This window comes from Vigna umbellata, chromosome 7 (genome assembly GCF_029865625.1).
Source record: "Vigna umbellata cultivar VRB3 chromosome 7, Vumbellata_1.0, whole genome shotgun sequence".
NCBI classification, from domain to species: domain Eukaryota; kingdom Viridiplantae; phylum Streptophyta; class Magnoliopsida; order Fabales; family Fabaceae; genus Vigna; species Vigna umbellata.
In genome coordinates, this window is record NC_142171.1 from 17,818,752 (window position 1) to 17,836,751 (window position 18,000).

At 35.8% G+C, this 18,000-nt stretch overlaps 2 protein-coding genes and 1 pseudogene across 2 annotated transcripts; 2 read left to right on the top strand and 1 right to left on the bottom strand.

Annotated features, from left to right (window-relative positions):
* Nucleotides 1–446: 446 nt before the first annotated feature.
* LOC148195276 (uncharacterized) lies at nt 447–967 on the bottom strand. Its single transcript, XM_088095567.1, has one exon. The coding sequence runs from the start codon at nt 826–828 to the stop codon at nt 616–618; it is 213 nt and encodes a 70-aa protein (XP_087951693.1). The 5' UTR covers nt 829–967; the 3' UTR covers nt 447–615.
* A 4,833-nt stretch (nt 968–5,800) lies between these two features.
* LOC148195277 (thaumatin-like protein 1 pseudogene) lies at nt 5,801–6,232 on the top strand (annotated as a pseudogene).
* Nucleotides 6,233–9,223: 2,991 nt separating this feature from the next.
* LOC148195278 (rhodanese-like domain-containing protein 6) lies at nt 9,224–17,838 on the top strand. The gene is made up of 8 exons (XM_088095146.1): nt 9,224–9,332; nt 9,636–9,816; nt 10,600–10,681; nt 10,812–10,911; nt 10,986–11,067; nt 15,745–15,877; nt 16,559–16,716; nt 16,933–17,838. Exons 1-8 carry the CDS (start codon nt 9,224–9,226, stop codon nt 17,675–17,677), a joined length of 1,590 nt encoding a protein of 529 aa, XP_087951272.1. The 3' UTR covers nt 17,678–17,838.
* The last annotated feature ends 162 nt before the right edge of the window (nt 17,839–18,000 follow it).

Here is an 18,000-nt window from a genome sequence, read left to right on the forward strand (position 1 = left end):
TCATATTCATATATATATATATATATATATATATATATATATATATATATATAAATTTTGTAAGGTGAATATTTTTTATGTCCTTTTCTTTATGTACTATAGAAAGAAGTATGAGATTTCTTCAATTTAAAAAAAAAAATATAAGTAGAGAAAAGAATAAAAAATACCACTTTTTCTTCATTCGTAAATACTTTATTGTACACCTTTCCTTGCAAAAATGTAGTAAACCGGAAATAAAAAGTCTGGTCTAATTATAGTATTAAAGTCACCTTTTCTTACACTTTATTATTAAATGAACAAGAACATACATATTTTTTTATTATTTATTTAAAAAATAGTTTTTTAAACACGACGCCTTTAGTTCAAAACACCCTCGTTTCCTGAGTCAACAAAGAAAAATGGGAAGGGATACCAAATTCAGAGGATCAGCACAAATTAAACCATTAATTTTCTCCTTTACTATTATACACATAGCTCAGGAAGTCTGAGAAAAGTACACACAACAGTAGCCAAAATTTCAACCTAGTTCAGTGCATTTCTACTTTTCGAATGCCATTACAAAAAATTCTAAAAACCATAAGTTCACTGCTAGTGCTAATGGGTTGAGAGTTGGGATCAAATAGTGCAGCCACAGAACAAGAAAAAGAAACAGAGCATTGAAACGAGAGCCACCGATTCAAACGCGGTCACCACTCTCCACACCACCTCGTCCACAATTGTCACGCTCATCATCCCCGACCACCTCAGCAACCTCACCGGCGACCACCGAGGAGTTATGTACGATGCCAATGTTCCTGGCCATGACGACACCATTGAGAGCTCCCACATCGTCCGACCAAATGTCGAATACCTCTCACTTTCTTGTGAAAAGGGTTGTGAAGGAGAGTGGGTATTTATTGATTCCAAATATTAATCATGGTAGTAGGTTAAAAGTTATACATAATTGTTACAATAGAAATTTTGAAGATGAATTTGAGAGATCCACAACTGTTCATTCTGAAAATGGACTAGTCAAGTAATTTTCATGAGTGGGAGTAGGACATACAAGTGTACGGGTTCGGCATAAATTGCGGTTCGACAAAGTGTGAGACAGTAACATTGTAACAAACAGTCAACAAAGTTTCCATCAAATCAAAATTAACAACATTGAATACCACAAAATAATTGCAGTCTTGAAGCGGGAGATTTTGAATTTAAACAATTTTGTTTTTGAATCCCGCCCCTAGTTTGAATTATACTTTGTAGCTACTTTTAAAAAGTATAGTTAATTGGATGATAAAAAACACAAACTACAGTCTATATGATAAGAAAAACAAGGTTGGAAATAATGAACATGAAAGACAAAATTCTTACATAACCAATTATATATAATTGTGTAACTGATATTTATGTTATTTTTATATATATAATTTTATTTAATATATTAATATTATTATTTATTGATGAATTTATTTCAAAAATAAATAATTGAAGTTAATATTTAAATAATAAATAAATATAATTAATTAATTTAAAAATAAAATTAACATAAATTTAGACTATTAAATTAATTTTTTAATAAATTAATATCACTTGTTAGATTTATTAAGGAAGAGTTCCAGGCACGGCATCAATCGTATCTAAATTCAATCTGGGAAGGAATTAACATAATTTCCAAAAAAACCTTAAAATAATAAAGGTTTAATCATTCGCCAAGTCCTATTTTTTATTGTGAGAATCTCAAATTGGTTCTCTTCTTTTTCCGGCGACTTTGGGTCCTTATTTTGTGAAAATTACAATAATTAGACTTCTTCCTTTAAATTAAGTCCAACTGATGTATGGTTGACATGAAATGCTTATCTTCATTTTTAAATGACATGGAGTATCTTATTTGATGTTGGTTAAGATAAGATCATCTTTTTATTTTCTTCTTAAGATGATGCATGAATTATATCTGAAATCATAATACAAGATTGAAGGAATTAACACATACAACAAAATCATAACAGCTGGAACTGTCTCAGAAATTATTTTCTTAAAAAGATATGAGGAAAGACACTTTTTGCCCTGGCCACCATATGCACTGTCGTAGTGTTACGTGCAGGACTCGTCGGACCACCCCCGCTGCAACCTCCACGCGAAACCAGTTTATGCGCCGCCACCATCTTCGCGCATCATCTTCCTCGTGCTTCCAAACCCTCAGGTCATCGCCGTCATGAATCATGTTTTGCTTCCTTGTGCCGACCACAACCTTCAACGCATCATCTTCTTCGCACAGATAACCACCGTATAAGCCTCCTCCATTAGCGCAACCTAAATCGCAAGCACCATCGGCACGTCAACCTCCATGAAACACCACTAGACCTAATCATAGAAAACCCAAATCAATTTCAGCAGAGAGCATCGCGCCTTGCACCTACAAATCAAAAGCATAGGAGCTTTAATTAGAAAAATTCCCAATTGGAAAAACCCTTTCAAACCCTAAATCACGTTCGAGCTCTCCATGGCATAAATCGCATTTGAATCGTGATGTCACGCGACCACCTTCCTCGCAAGCGTTCAAACCACAACCGCAAGCCTCAATGTTCCCTTTCAAACAATAATCGCAACCTGCAGAGAAAGAGAATCCCAAATAAAAAGTCGGAAAAGCCTCTAAATTCGCACAAAACATAAACCCTACAATCGTGAAATCCTTTATCGATAAAACCAAATTTTTCAATAAAAAATAAAACCAAATCGCGATATCTAAATGAACCCTCGAACCAAATTTTCAATTTCTCTTGATTTCCAAGTATGTGTAATTAAGTTTTTCAAATTTTTTAATTTAAAAAAAATAAAATTCCATGTCAGACTTTCCTGTTAGTATAACATGAGCAGTCATTTAAAAATGAAGATCAACATTGTCATGTCAACTACAGATTAACATCTTTGGGTTCAATTTAACTACAAGAGTCTAATTGTTGTAATTTTCACAAAATAAAGACGAGACGCCGAAAAATAAGAGGACTAATTTGATATTCCTACCAAAAATGAGACTTGCCAAATTATTAAACCAATAATAAATTAACAAGTATTGGTACTCTATTTTCTTTTATATATATATATATATATATATATATATATATATATATATATATATATATATATATATATATATATATATATAATATATATATATTATATACATACACACACACTCGTAACAATGAAACTTAAAGTTATAATTGAATTCCCAGCATCAATTACATCATATATTAGGAAAAGATTAGATATTTTTTAATAATACATAAATTATAATCATATATTTCTTGATTTTTTTACCAAAAAAATGTTGTAAAATCAATTAAATTTTATGAGATAAGAAAAATCCATCCACACATTTTTCTAGTAAAATAAATATTCAACTTTCAAACTTTTTCTATTCTTTGATATATGAAAAAAAATTAAAAGGAGAAATATATGGTTAAAACTGAGGAACAAAAGAAAATTTGGAATCTAACTTATAAAATATTAAAAAAATAAGGATGTATTGTTTTCGAGGTTTTAAAAATTATTTTTAAAATAATGTTAGGTCAGATTACGTTTTTAAAAAAATCTCAAATAAATTTTTTATTTTTATTTGTCTTAATTTATTTTTCGTATTTAAAATTTGATGATCAAATTCAAACCTTTTTCGTTAAATTTTGTAAAACAATATTTAGACATGATGATCTCGAAATTTGTAACCATTGTTTTTCTGTTTTCAAAATTAGTACAGTAAGTGTGTTTTTTTCCTGTTATTGGCCAAACCTAAATCAATGCCACCCCTCCTTTCATCCCCTCATAACAATAACTTATAACAATTCATACTATCTTTATAAACCTTGTTCTTCTTCCACCATTCAGGTATCACTCCAAAGCAACTTTTATAAATTCAGCAAGTTGTTAATATTTTTGTTACGTGTATCGAATTCAAAATTCATTTTTGTAAACCATGTCTATTTTATAGTTTTCTATAATTAAAAAAAAAATCATGATGACAATTCCTAAATCTCGTTTTAAATGTCGTTATTTGTATGGTTCATCCTACAATTTCTATTTCAGTTGCAACTTACAATTACTTCGGAATGAAAGAAAATCAAGTCATTTAATTAGGTGTGAAAAATTCACATAATTTTTCTTTATATTTTTCTTTTCTTTTTATTTTTGAATATGTATTTTTGTCCTTTTGATATTTGAAATAGTTGCATATGTAATTTTTTCATTTTAATATTTGAGATAATGGTTGAATATTAAATCCCATAATAAATGACATGATATATATTTAGGGGTGACAAAAAATGTCAAAATCTGGTGACTTAGCCTGACAAGAAAAAAAGGCTTGGGTCAACCTCTTCAACCTGACATCTTGACACAATTCATCTCGCCCAATTCGATATGTCAGTTTGAACAGTTCGACATTATTAAAAAACTTAAATATAAGAAACTCGACGTCATCCGTGATAACATTCAGGACAATCTGACAACCTGAGATCATTAAAAAACATAAATACAAGCAACTCAACCTCGCTCGCGACAACACTTAAACTAACCCAACATCATTAATTTTATATCCAAATAAGCCATCAGCCCAACATCAACCCGGTGACCTAACCTGCAACCCAACATAAACTCATTTTAGCTTGACAACTCATTCAACCTGCTAGTTTGACACTCCAACAGCTCAAAAGGTCGGGTTGTAAAATTCAACTCATTCTTAAGTGTGTGGACTACTCCATCCTAACTTGCTTCTACCAAACCAAAGTAGGATAAAGTTTAAACGAGACAAATTGATCCATTTTACAACTTGTAATGAAGACAAATGACATTTACCTTCGAAATATATAAAAATATAAAAACAATTAAATTTAAAATAACTATTAGGTTTAAACCCTCGGATGGTCCTTATATTTGTTGGAGAATCTCAAGTGGGTCATCGTTTTTTAAACTATCAAAATAGGGTCCATATACTTGTAAAATTGAGTTAATTTTGCCTTCTCCGTTAAGTTTTGATAGACAACGTTAAACTGTGATGAAGTGTGTGTATGTTGATGTGCATTATTTGATTATGTGAAATTTTTATTTAAATTAAAGGATTATGACATAGCAAAAATTGAGAAGGGAATTAGGGATTTGGAAACCACTGCGCGTTCTTCTGAACATTCTTTGCAAAAGTTGGAGGATTGATCAACTCTATGTCCATCACTTGGACTGTGTGATTTATGGCATTCACCCAAGCATGTGAAGGCTTTCTTGCGGAAAAACAAAAAAATGTACTTCATTTTTGTTCTATCAAGGGAAATGTTCTCGCATTTTCTTTCGAGCTGGAAAATTTTTGACATGTTATGTATTCCCAAATTCTTCTTGTTGGAGAGTATGTGAGATGAACATGTAAAGTTGAGACCTTTTCAATTATCTTCAATCAGGAATGTTTGATTTTTTACTATCGAATTTTCCTTTGTCTTTCGATATTTGATCTCTAACCCTTTTCGAAAGATGCTTCCTTTTACTGATTATTTAAGAGAATATTTGAAATTAAACTATTCTTTGACATTCTTAGGACAAATATTTTGGTGTATATGCGTGAGTCACTGAAGCTGGTTATTCCATATCTTTTTTATATTTTCTTTTTCTGTGGAGAGTTGTATTTTTTTGTTAATACTTTTTTCATTGATATATACATCTTTGTATTTGATGCTTCAACCTGAACAGTAAACCACATAATTTTGAAATTTTGTTCTTTTATAGATTTGATGGAAGAAGCTTTGAATTTCGAAGTTGGACAGGGATCAATTTCGCTAAAATGACTTTGATCAACCAATGCAACTACACGGTATGGCCAGCTCTGAGCGGTAAGGTCAGTCTTTCAACCACGGGGTTCGTTTTGCCAAGCAGCGAAAATTCCAGTGTCAATGTACTCATGAATTGGCTGGGTCGAATCTAGGGCCGTACACTCTGCACCACCGACTCAATTATCGAAAAATTCTCTTGTGCTACCGGTGACTGCAGTTCTGGCAAGATGGCATGTAATGGAAGTGGAGGCTCTCCACCGAACACGCTGGTGGAGTTCAGTTTAGACGGCTTCAACGATATTGACTTTTATGACGTGAGCTTGGTGGACGGGTTCAACCTGCCCGATTGTTGTTCCCGTAAGTGGTCAGGCAGCAACTGTAAGAGCACGGGGTGCGTGATGGATTTGAACGCAGTGTGTCCGACGAAGCTAAAGGCAACCTGAAATGAGGAACTGGTGGTATATCGGCATAAGCGCAGTGTTTTCAAATTCCTAATTTCCTTACAATTTTGCCATGTGATAATATTTTAATTTAAATAAAAAAATTCACATAATCAAACAATGTATACATAAATAATTACAGTTTAATAGTGTCTCTTAAAACTTAATGGAGAGAACAAAATTGGTTCAATTTTAAAAATATATAGACCCAATTTTGACAATTTAAAAAACAAGGATTCACTTGAGATTTCTTAACAAATACAAGTATCATATTAGGATTTAAACCTAACTTTTAAGATTAAAACTGAAAAAACAAATGTGTATACACAAGGATTCACTTAAGATTTCTTAACAAATACAAGTATCATATTAGGATTTAAACCTAACTTTTAAGATTAAAACTGAAAAAACAAATGTGTATACACAAAATAGATATAATGATTACTAATTTTTTATTCTAACATAATTTTGTTAAATTGTAAAATAATTTGTATTAGAAATAATTATAAAATGGGATAATTTGTATCTTATTTATTATAATAAATACTTTTAATTTTAAAAAATAGCTATCAATAGAATAAAATGGTAAAATAACAATTTTAATTTATAAAATAATTAAATTTAGATAATATAATTTAAAAGGTAAAAATGTAAATAAATTATTTTAATTTTAAATAACGCTTAATTAAAGAATAAAATTGGAAAAATATTATTGTACACGAAAAAGTAATCTTATTATATAGGTATAAATAAATATTTTTTTATTCATACAAGAATTTATTAAACTATACAATAATTTTTATTAAAAATAATTATAGAAATAGATAATTTGTATATTTTTTGTTACAATTAGTTATTTGAATTTAAAAAATTAATTCCAAAATAATAAAATAAAATAATCATTTATTTAAAAAAATTAAATCTAGATAACAATAGTAAAAATGAAAACGTAATTATTTAGTTTAAAATAATAATTAACTAAAATATACCATTGGAAAAAAATTGGTACAAAAATAAATTCCCAATATAATATAATATAATATAATATATATATATATATATATATATATATAATATATATATAATATATATATCGTAAATTTTATTTAACTTTTTCGACTTCAATAAATAGTCGTTGAATATTTGACCTCTCAAGACACTTAAGGGTTTAACTTAGTCTGGTATAAAAAGGTTAAATCCCTTCAGTTGTCTCTATTTACGTGGATTTTTCCAGTTTGATTCCTATTTTTTAAAATCTCCAATTGAGTTTTTAAAAGTACTAATTTAAATCAATTAAGCACCTGCCGTTAATTTGATTTAACCGGGTTGAGTTTTTGCTGAGGTTGGAGGTTGACGTGTCAATTTTTATAAACGTGGCATGTTGAGAGGAATGTGCTTGTGCCGTCGTCAGTACCATGGGCAACCCTAGGCTACCGTCAACCACCCTGCCGCCTTGCCGCAACCTCGCCATCACCCTCGCCATCACCCAACACCAGCGTCGTCGCCACAAGACCACCTTGTGCCGCCGTCACGCAATCAATTTATAGCATTCCAGCAACCATCTTCATCTTCTCCAGTAGAACCCTTGAATGCGAATCGCAGCGCCATCCCGAGTTCGATTTCTCTACCAGTTCACGAACATCTTCATCAACCTCCCTCACCGTCATTCAAACACCACCCAACACTGCAAGTCGTTGTTGTTCCCCCTGGCAACACCGGTCTCGATACAAAAAACCTCTTTCTAACAAGTGCTTAACATTCCAACCGGTCTTGAGCCCTCGCTTGGCTTCTCCAAATCGTGCTTTAACATCTGGAATAATTGTTGTTATCTTAAAACAGGAACCCCAATTCCAAAACATTCCAAAACATAACCTAAAAGCCATAATCCGAAAATCTCGATCAACAACTCAAATGAAACTTACGAGATTAAGAACACAAGAAGTAGAACTCTGACCCCAAAACGCAATTTGAGAAAACAAGAATAGAGCACTTAGAAGAGAATCATAAACAAATCAAAAAACCCTAATTTGCAAGAACAAATTGCAAACCCTAACCCCCGTGAGATCCAGAACTGCAGAAAAGATTTAAGAGAACACCTAAAAATCGCAACAACCAGAAACCCAATTTCAACCTCGATTCCAAACGCGAAAACTCATTCAAGCCCCAATCATCTTCCATTTTCTTTTTCTATGATAAAATGCCAACGAAAGATAGCTCGATGTCTGAGGAAGACGATGAACCTTTGGGTTTTAATTTTCAAAATTTTATGAGAATGCCACGTTTAAAAAATTAACACTAATAGGGACTCAATTAATTCAAATTAACACTTTTTAAGGATTCAACTGTAAATTTAAAAAAAACAAAGATCAAACTAAAAAAACACACATAAACAAGAGCAACTAACGGGGTTTAACCTAAAAAAGTATGTAATAAATTTATATTTTCAAATAAGACATTTAAAAAAAAACAAGCAAAAGGATCTGGGGTAAACGGTGGAGCCCAGTACGCCGTTAAATTGCGCAACCCTGCACCCGCTGTGACAGAACCGGCGAGTATAAACCCTAAACCCTATCATGTCCGAAGACAAAGACAGGGAGCAGTACGGAGTGCTCCTTTATTACAATTACGCTGAAATTTCCAGACCTCAATCACCCTCCTCACCTTCTACCACTCCAACTGCTCCTCCCTCAACCTACGAGGTCGTGTGTTCGCCTTTCAACCCATGGTGTCAATGTCACTGTTAGTAATCATATATGCTATTCCTGTTTGTTTTTTTTTTTTTTTCATTTCATCTTTCAATTCCTCTAGCTACTCAATTATTTTCGCACAGGTTGGTGGCAATTTGTCCTCTCTCGAGTCCCACATCGAAGCGCTCAAAGCCTACAACTCCTTGTTTTCACCGCACTGATTTTAAGCTCGCCACGTGTCATCACCCACTAAACGACAAAGTTGCCCAGGAGTGTGGCTTCACTTCTCTCTCTATTCGGATTGTGGATGAAACTTGTTACTCTTAGTTCTCAGCCACTGTTAAAAGCGCCTGATATCTCCAATGCTGGAAGGCATCTATCTGCACTTGACTTCCATTCTTCCCTTCACAATGCCAGTAAGTTTCTATAACTTCACACATTCATTTATGCAATTCCACACCCCCCCCCCCCCCCCCCCCCCCCCCCCCCCCCCCCCCCCCCCCCCCCCCCCCCCCCCCCCCCCCCCCCCCCCCCCCCCCCCCCCCCCCCCCCCCCCCCCCCCCCCCCCCCCCCCCCCCCCCCCCCCAGTTTAGTGTTACCCTGTTAATTTGTTTATTTCTCACTTTTGTTGTCTCTATCTTCTGCATTCGGTTATGTTTGGGGAATTGGTATTGGAACTTGAGTCTTGTATCATCATTTGTGTAATCCATTATTTGTAGACAACGAGAATCCAGAAAACGGCCTTGTTTTACTTGATGCAAGGAATATGTATGAAACAAGGATTGGGAAGTTTCACGTGCCAAATGTTGAGACTTTGGATCCACAAGTTAGGCAGTACAGTGATTTATCCTCGTGGATAGATGATAATGGTGACCGGTTGAAAGGAAAAAATATTTTCATGTAAGTTTTCTTTTATGACATTTTGAGGGTGATTTAAATTATAAAGTATGATATGATAGATTACGAAGCTCCGGCTCAGGCAGACAGGGACACAAGAACAGACTGATGTCCAAAATGTAAGACACGGTGATATTGCCTATATATATATATAATCAACACGACAAAAGTCTGTATTGAAAACTAAGATTTTATATTTATACCATATAGGCAAATTGCTATAGTTTTCCTATAATAACAGCTCTCACAATAGAATTCCGAAAACATATATCTTAATAGTTTAAATAACTAGTTAAGTCTTAAGGACACAAGCCTACAAAAGTGAGTCCTGCATTATTTGTAATATAATTTGTTTTCCTTTAATTTCTTTTTTTACCTTTCCTTATGATAGTAGTGTCTAGTAAGTGCTTAGTCAAGAATAGATGTTGGTTCACTTTCTTTACTTGAAGCCATGTAAAGGTTTTTTAGCTGAAAAAACCTTTCCTTATGATAGTAGTGTCTAGTAAGTGCTTAGTCAAGAATAGATGTTGGTTCACTTTCTTACTTGAAGCCATGTAAAGGTTTTTTAGCTGAAAAAAGTATTTTTTTAATTGTGACATGGTTCAAGAGTGCCAGACATGTAACAAGTGTTGTATCCAAAAAGTGTCATACACGGTGCTATTCTACAGAGGTGTTGGTGCTGCCTATCTGATCAGTCATTTGGGGGTGGTGTTTTCCATGTTGCGATCGTTTTGTGCTCGAGTAACTAGTAATTAGTTATCCTGTGGCTCCACTGATTGGTTGCAGGTATTGTACTGGCGGAATTCGGTGTGAGATGGCATCAGCATATATTAAGTCTAAAGGTGCCGGTTTTGAGAATGTGTTTCAGGTAAAACCTGAATTTTCTGTTTTTCTATTCACTCTTTTGAAAATAAAAGAAGAAATCTCGATAATTGTGCAATGGAAATGTATTATGTTAACAAGGTGTTCATATCGGCACAACTTATTGCCTTATAAAGAGCCTATGTAGTCATAAGGTCCCTGGTATTAGTGTGTGTGATGGAATACCTACTTTGGGGTGTGGAAATATTGCGGTTGAGGAGTACCCTTTTATAAGAAGTTGCTACATACATGATCAAGAATAGCCTTAAGGCTGATTAACAATATTTCTTATGATTTTGTATTAACTGCAGTTATTGGTGGCATACAACGCTATTTGGAGCAATTCCCAGATGGTGGTTTTTTCAAAGGAAAGAATTTTGTATTTGACCACCGGTATGCCCCTTTTCAAAGGAATGAATTTGCACCAGTATCTTGTAATCTTGTAGTGATTGGAATAGTGATATTATGTTAAATTCTCTGGTTGTCAGTGTTTGTGCTTGGTAACAAGAGTTATAGTCGTAGAATTTTTGTTTTTGGAGTGATAGAGGCAAATACCTGAAAATGTAATTGTGGAAAATAAGACTGATTTATTATTCTCAATCATAAAAAATACATTCTGATACTTTCTATTTGTAATAATCTAATTCTCCTAAAAAGAGAAATAGGGAAACTAGGAAAGTAAAATAAAATAAAGATTATATATCTATTTCCTCTAATTAGGCTGATTCTAAAGATATTATCTCAAATTACAACACTCCTCCTCAAGCTGGATCATACAAGATTGTATGAACCAAGCTTGGAATAGTCAAACTCAATTGTAGAGAACGTCAATAAACCAAATTGGACAGCAATGGACGAGGGCGAACTAGCACCATGAAACTTCAACTTGGACAACAATGGACGAGGGCGAACTAGCACCATGAAACTTCAACTTGGACAACAATGGACGAGGGCGAACTAGCATCATGAAACTTCAACTTGGACAGTAATGGACGAGGGAGATTTCCATAAAAAATGAATGATGACTTGCAGCAGCAAACAACAACAAACTACAAGAACAGATGAAGGGCCTCCAGTGGCGAACAACAACAAATTGCAGGGATTGGAATGCCATCAATAGTGGCGAACAACAACTAAACTTCAAGAACATGATTTCCATGAGTAACATATGGGAGGCCTTCAAAGGCTAACAACCACAAACCTGTAGGGACTTAACTACCCTAAACAACAACAAACCTTCAGGGACTTAACTGTCCTAAACAACAACAGACCTGCAGGGATTACACTACCCTGCAACGACACTAAAAGGCTAACAGCCACAAACCTGTAGGGACTTTAGCCACCCTGAACAACAACACACCTTTAGGGACTTAACTGCCCTATCAACAACAAACCTTTAGGGACTTAACTGCCTTGAACAACAACAAACCTGCAGGAACTGAACTGTTTGCAGTGGCTAACAACAACAAACCTATAGGGACTTAACCACCCTACAACGACTGAAACAACAACAAACCTTCAGGGACTAACTACCCTGCGACGGCTGAAACTTTTCTTCCCCTAACGACTGAACGATATATGCACGTCAATGACAGAACGTGAAGGTGGAAGAACAGGTGAGAACCAATCCGTACTTGGGGACAAATCTGAAACCCCTAACATCGAACAAGTTTGGGACTTATGATGGCATCAAAAGGCCACAGACAGGTTGGAGGTCCAAAGTTCTTTGCTGGACTACTCCAAAAAGGTGATACTTAACACTGTATCACAAGAAGTACGGGCTAAACTCTAGCCCAAAAAGAAAGTTTTCTGCAGGGGCTGAAAAATATTTCCCCTCACGGCAAACGACAAACTGCAGAGGTTACAACAACTGACTGCAGCAACAACGGCATTAAAGCACCCGCCGACAAGGCTGATGAATTGTTGATTGGAACATTACAGCTACAAAAATAGACTCCCCTTCATGCCACAGGCCAACGGGGACATCACACTTGCAAGAGAGAATCACAGAATGGCTTGGCCACAGGTGTCAGTGCATTCGGCAGCACAAGCCGCGGAGACGTCGGCAAGTAGCACCAATCAGTGGCGCACAAGAAAGAGGAAGAAGAAATCCATTGGTGGTGGCAGAAAGCCCGTGAAGGTAGAGAACCCTTCTCAATGGAGAAGAAGATGACGGAAGAAACACAACAAACAATGCCGCCCAAGAAGTTACCGAATCACTGACACACTTCGTAATTGTTAGAGTCTTTCCTTTCTTCAAACAATTGGAAGGCAGAATGGGAGGGAGGAAGAAGAAGTTCATTGACAAGAAGAACTCTGCCACTTTCCAGCTCATCGCTTGCGACGCCTCTGACCCATCTTTTTCCCAATCCAACCGCGTCTTCGTCCGCGTTGACAACAACCCTGTTTCCTTCCCCGACGCTGAAGAAGCTGGCTTCGACGATGCTACTGGTGACTACGACAACTACGATGGAGTTAGCGGTGGCCCATTGCCCAAGTGGTTTTTGAGAACGTCCGGGAAACGGACAATGAGGGAAAATGGAAGGCTAAGGCCCCCCCTACAAATTTGGAATCAGAGGCCTTCTTCACAATTTTAGAGCGAATTAATTTCCAGGTGAACTGGATAGCACCTTTCAGGATGGAGAAGAAAATAGCGGAAGCAGTAGAGGTAGGAATGACAACTGACTGTGACGGCAGCGATGGCGGCTGACTGCAGCGGTGGCGGCTGACTGCATTGGAGAGAACATCAAAGGGCAGTAGTTGCGAAGTGGAAACGCGAGGTGACACCCTCTCCTCCTTGCGACTGAGATGGATCCTCGTCAACCCGTCGCGGAAGTGTGTTGCGAGGAAGATGAAGATTCTGTGAAGCAACAAAGATGGTAGCAATGGCAGCTATGGAGGGTCAGAACAGAGAGGAGGAGGTCCGGCGTCGACCGGAAGCGTCGCGGTGTGATTCCGACACCGGATGACGGCGCGTGACAAACACGCACCCGAGACCAGCTGAAGAAAGGTTGGAGGCGCATTGAGAGGAGTTTGGTTCTGACTCCGACGGGGTTGACCGTCGCTCGAGGAGACGATCTAGATCCGCTGGTCACCGGTTGAAACTGTGACGGTGGCCGGCGGCAGATGGTGGCCGGCGGCGGACGGTGGCCGGAGAAGGATGGAGGACAACAGTGGTGCACAAAATTATTAGTGAAGGCAATGGCCTTTCATGGTTTCTTGAAGAAGAGACTTTCGGTCTTTGATTGGCAGCTAATGAGAATGCGAAAAAGATTGGGCATCACTTAAAATACCCATTTTGAGATAAATTCTGGAAGTATAACATATAGCTAGGTCAGATTCAACTCTCTGGAAGTATAGCTTATAGCTAGGTCAGATTGAACTCTGGAAGTATAGCTTATAGCTAAGTCAGATTCAACTATTTGGAAGTATAGCTTATAGCTAGGTTAGATTGAACTCTGGAAGTATAGCTTATAGCTAGGCCAGATTCTGGAAGCACAATTTTGTGTAGCTGTTATCAGAAGGACAAACGTGTTGGTAATGCTGGAGAAAAAGCTAGAATTCTAAGGTAGAAATTAATGGGTGTGTTGGTAATGCTGGAGAAAAAGCAAGAATTCTAAGGTAGAACTTGACTAGGGCAATTGGAGCCCATTAAAAACATATGTTAAAGAAGAGACTTTTAGGGGGCCGCGGGCAGACAGCAAAGACAGCGGAAGCGGATCAGACAAGCTCTGATACCATATGGAAAATAAGATTGATTTATTATTCTCAATCATAAAAAATACATTCTGATACTTTCTATTTGTAATAATCTAATTCTCCTAAAAAGGGAAATAGGGAAACTAGGAAAGTAAAATAAAGGGAAATAGGGAAACTAGGAAAGTAAAATAAAGGGAAATAGGGAAACTAGGAAAGTAAAATAAAGGAAAATAGGGAAACTAGGAAAGTAAAATAAAATAAAGATTATATATCTATTTCCTCTAATTAGGCAGATTCGAAAGATATTATCTCAAATTACAATGTTAATTTAAGCTTCATTATACTACAACCCATTACTTTTTGTTTTTGGAATGAAAATACCTCTATGTAACATAAATTGGATATGTGTGTGGATCTCATACTACAAAATATGATTATTTTATAAGTACACAGAAATTAACACACAGAAATTAATTTCAGCATTAGCTGTAAGCTTTTCATCCAAATTTGATTTTAAAGTTTTTGTATTCTCTCTCTTCCTCACACTCTCTCAATGCTACCATTCTTATTTTTATCAGGTCACCATAGTCCTTCTCTACAAATATCTACAAATAATGTTTTTATGCTATTCCCTGATTTTAATTTTCTCATGTTTTAACTAGGAGTTACTTGCTGATTTTGCCCCCTCGTTTCTCAGGTTTTTAATTGATTTTAAAGTTTCAGCATTGGCTGTAAGCTTTTCATCCAAATTTGATTTTAAAGTTTTTGTTTCTCTCTCTTCCTCACACTCTCTCAATGCTACCATTATTTTTATCAGGTCACCATTAATCCCCCTATCTTCATTCCTCTCATTTTCCAGTGTATTTAATCTGTGCTTATCTTAAAATTTGATGGAATGACTTAATCTATTAATTTGTTTTTCTAGAAGTGCTATTTCCGCTATTCTGTATGGAATGGAAAGCAAGCTTTACTATGCGCAATATGACTTTCATAATTACATGTATATTCTTTCCGAATTACGGCCTATGCTTTTAAATCTCAGTTTAAAGAACCTGGACAAACCATCATGGTTTAATGCGTTCACTGCTCAGGTGTATTGTTCACATAGCTTGTTGCACATGCTGATAATTCTAATTTAATATCTTTGCCTTTTAACTTTTGGGGTGGGGGTGGTTCACTTTTTCTTGTCTTCTGATGATAACATTTGTGGCTTCTAATGCATTAGTGGTTTCGTTTATTACATATATTCATTCATTGAAAGTCCGCAAGTGTCTAGTAAAGAGTGGGGGTAATATTGAAAGCTGGTCAAAATCATAGGGGTAGTTTTGCAACAGTGCATGAAACGAATCTTATTTTATTCATTGACTGTAGGATATCAGTTGGAAGTTCAGATGCTAATGTTATGGGTACCTGCCTTATGTGTCAATGTTCGTTTGATGATTACACTTCTCGCTGCCGGTGTACTTATTGCAGAATGCTTGTTTTGGTGTGCCGTAGTTGCGAGGTATGATCTGATAATTTGTATTATTTATGCCTACATTTTTTTGTTTGCAGTTTTTGTGAATTTAACCATCTTGAAGGAGTTAGGGAGGAGAAAAAGTAAAAGAAAAGAAAAGGAAGTATTTAATATCTCCTGATATTATATACTGAATCTAGCAGTCTCAATCGTGCTGGTGTTTGCCTGTTTCTAGAGAACTTAGAATTGTTATATATGTTAGTTTGTGAAGTGTCCATGAAGTTCTAAATAAGATATTGGTTCTGATTATTTGTGTACTAATAGAGCTTAACATTAGAGTTGCTTTTGGGCTGGTTTACCTGTAACTGGTTCTGGGTGATACAGATAATGTGACTTGATGTTGGTCAAGAGTTTAACTTTGTTACTGGTAAAAAGGTTGGATATTTCCCAAATTAGGTTCAAGTTTTAATTGATTTTGTATGGCTCCAGCCCGGCTATTGCTGTGGTCATTGGGCCTCAAAATTCAGCTTCAAGCGTGCTTGCACTTGAATAACATTTGTCCTTATGCCATGTGTCCTATATCTTTGATTAACTACTTTTCTTAATTGGTACTCCAGAAAATTTATTCCTTCTCCACCATCTTTAATTGCTTGAGTCTAATATTTTTTCTATTTCATTGCTGGGTTCTTGGTTTTTTTTCTTGCTTCTGATATAGTTGTGTTCCACCAGAGTGAATCTACCGTGTATGTTTGTGAGCTATGTCAGAAACAGGGCAAGGCCGAGTCAGCACAGCTAATTGAAATTGGAGAATCAAAAACATCATTGTCGGGTGCCGAGTTCAACAACTTTTGTTCAGATTTGCCTCGAGTGCCCAGGGAGATGGTAAGGTCTGTGATCCATATTGCTCGACAAATCTTTACGTTCACATGCGTTCCATAAAGTTTGTAGTTAACCGGTTAATTTTACAATTGTCACTATAATGACTACTGAAAAATTCAAGTTTCTTTTTTTAAAATTTGCAACTCAGGCAATTTAAACGCCCTTTGTAATTTACTACAAGTGTGCAATTCCTAACATCCTAATGATTAATGTTCAGATCCAAGGACCTCAAGAAAACTGAGAATCTTGTGCTTACATGGGTTTCGGCAGAATGCATCCAGTTTCAAAGGCAGAACAGCATCACTAGCCAAGAAACTAAAGAAAATCACTGAATTTGTTTTTGTTGATGCTCCCCATGAATTGCCATTCATTTACCAAACCCCCATGTTTGAGTCAAATGAAAATTGTGCATCATCATCATTGCCATCTAGTCCTCCACCACCATTGGCGAATTGCAAGAAGAAGTTTGCATGGTTTGTGGCACCCAACTTTGATGGAAGCAGTGGTGTTGACTGGAAGGTAGCAAATGGCCCATTTGATCCACTTCAATACCAGCAGCAAACTGCTGGATTTGATGTTTCACTATCACACTTGAAGAATATCTTTTCCCGGGAAGGACCATTTGATGGAATCTTGGGATTTTCACAGGGAGCAGCAATGGCTGCCTTAATCTCAGCACTACAAGAAGAGCTGAAAGGTGAAATGGACTTCAAATTTGTAGTCTTGTGCTCTGGCTTTGCTCTCCGGATGAAAGCCATGGAGTGTGGCCCTATCAAGTGCCCTTCTCTTCATATTTTTGGTAATGAACATGGTAAAGACAGACAGATAGCTAACCAAACAAGCAAGGAACTTGCTTCTCTATATGACGGTGATTGTTCTGCGATAGTTGAGCATGATAATGGTCATATAATTCCTACTCGGTCCCCTTGTATTGATGAGATCAAGGATTTTCTTAATGGCTTTCTGTAGGAGTTCAAACAAAAATGATCTCAAGTTTTTGATACCATTCAAATTTACGTCGTTGTTTGATATCTTGTCTTTCTATGTACGGCCACAAAAATTTGTACAATGCTCTATTACTATGCGATTGCCTCAATTGAACTAGCAAAATTAGACACGTCTTTTCGTTATATTTCGTGATTATTTGAAAAGAAAATGTTAGGCCATCTCGAAAACATGCAATAGCAATGGTTTTTCATCAATGAAAGGAAGAGGAAGTTTTGTTGATTTTTCCAATAATGATCTTAACATATTTCATTTGAAGTATTTAGTATTTAAATTTTGGTAGGTTA

What these genes read in the sequence shown, in the direction of transcription:
- LOC148195276 (XM_088095567.1), bottom strand. Translation starts at nt 828, where the DNA reads ATGTGGGAGCTCTCAATGGTGTCGTCATGGCCAGGAACATTGGCATCG.
- LOC148195278 (XM_088095146.1), top strand. Translation starts at nt 9,224, where the DNA reads ATGAAACTTGTTACTCTTAGTTCTCAGCCACTGTTAAAAGCGCCTGAT. An exon ending in AATTTTGTATTTGACCACCG is followed by an intron (nt 11,068 to 15,744) that starts GTATGCCCCTTT and finishes CATTGACTGTAG; the next exon opens with GATATCAGTTGGAAGTTCAG. An exon ending in GTGCCCAGGGAGATGGTAAG is followed by an intron (nt 16,717 to 16,932) that starts GTCTGTGATCCA and finishes TTCAGATCCAAG; the next exon opens with GACCTCAAGAAAACTGAGAA.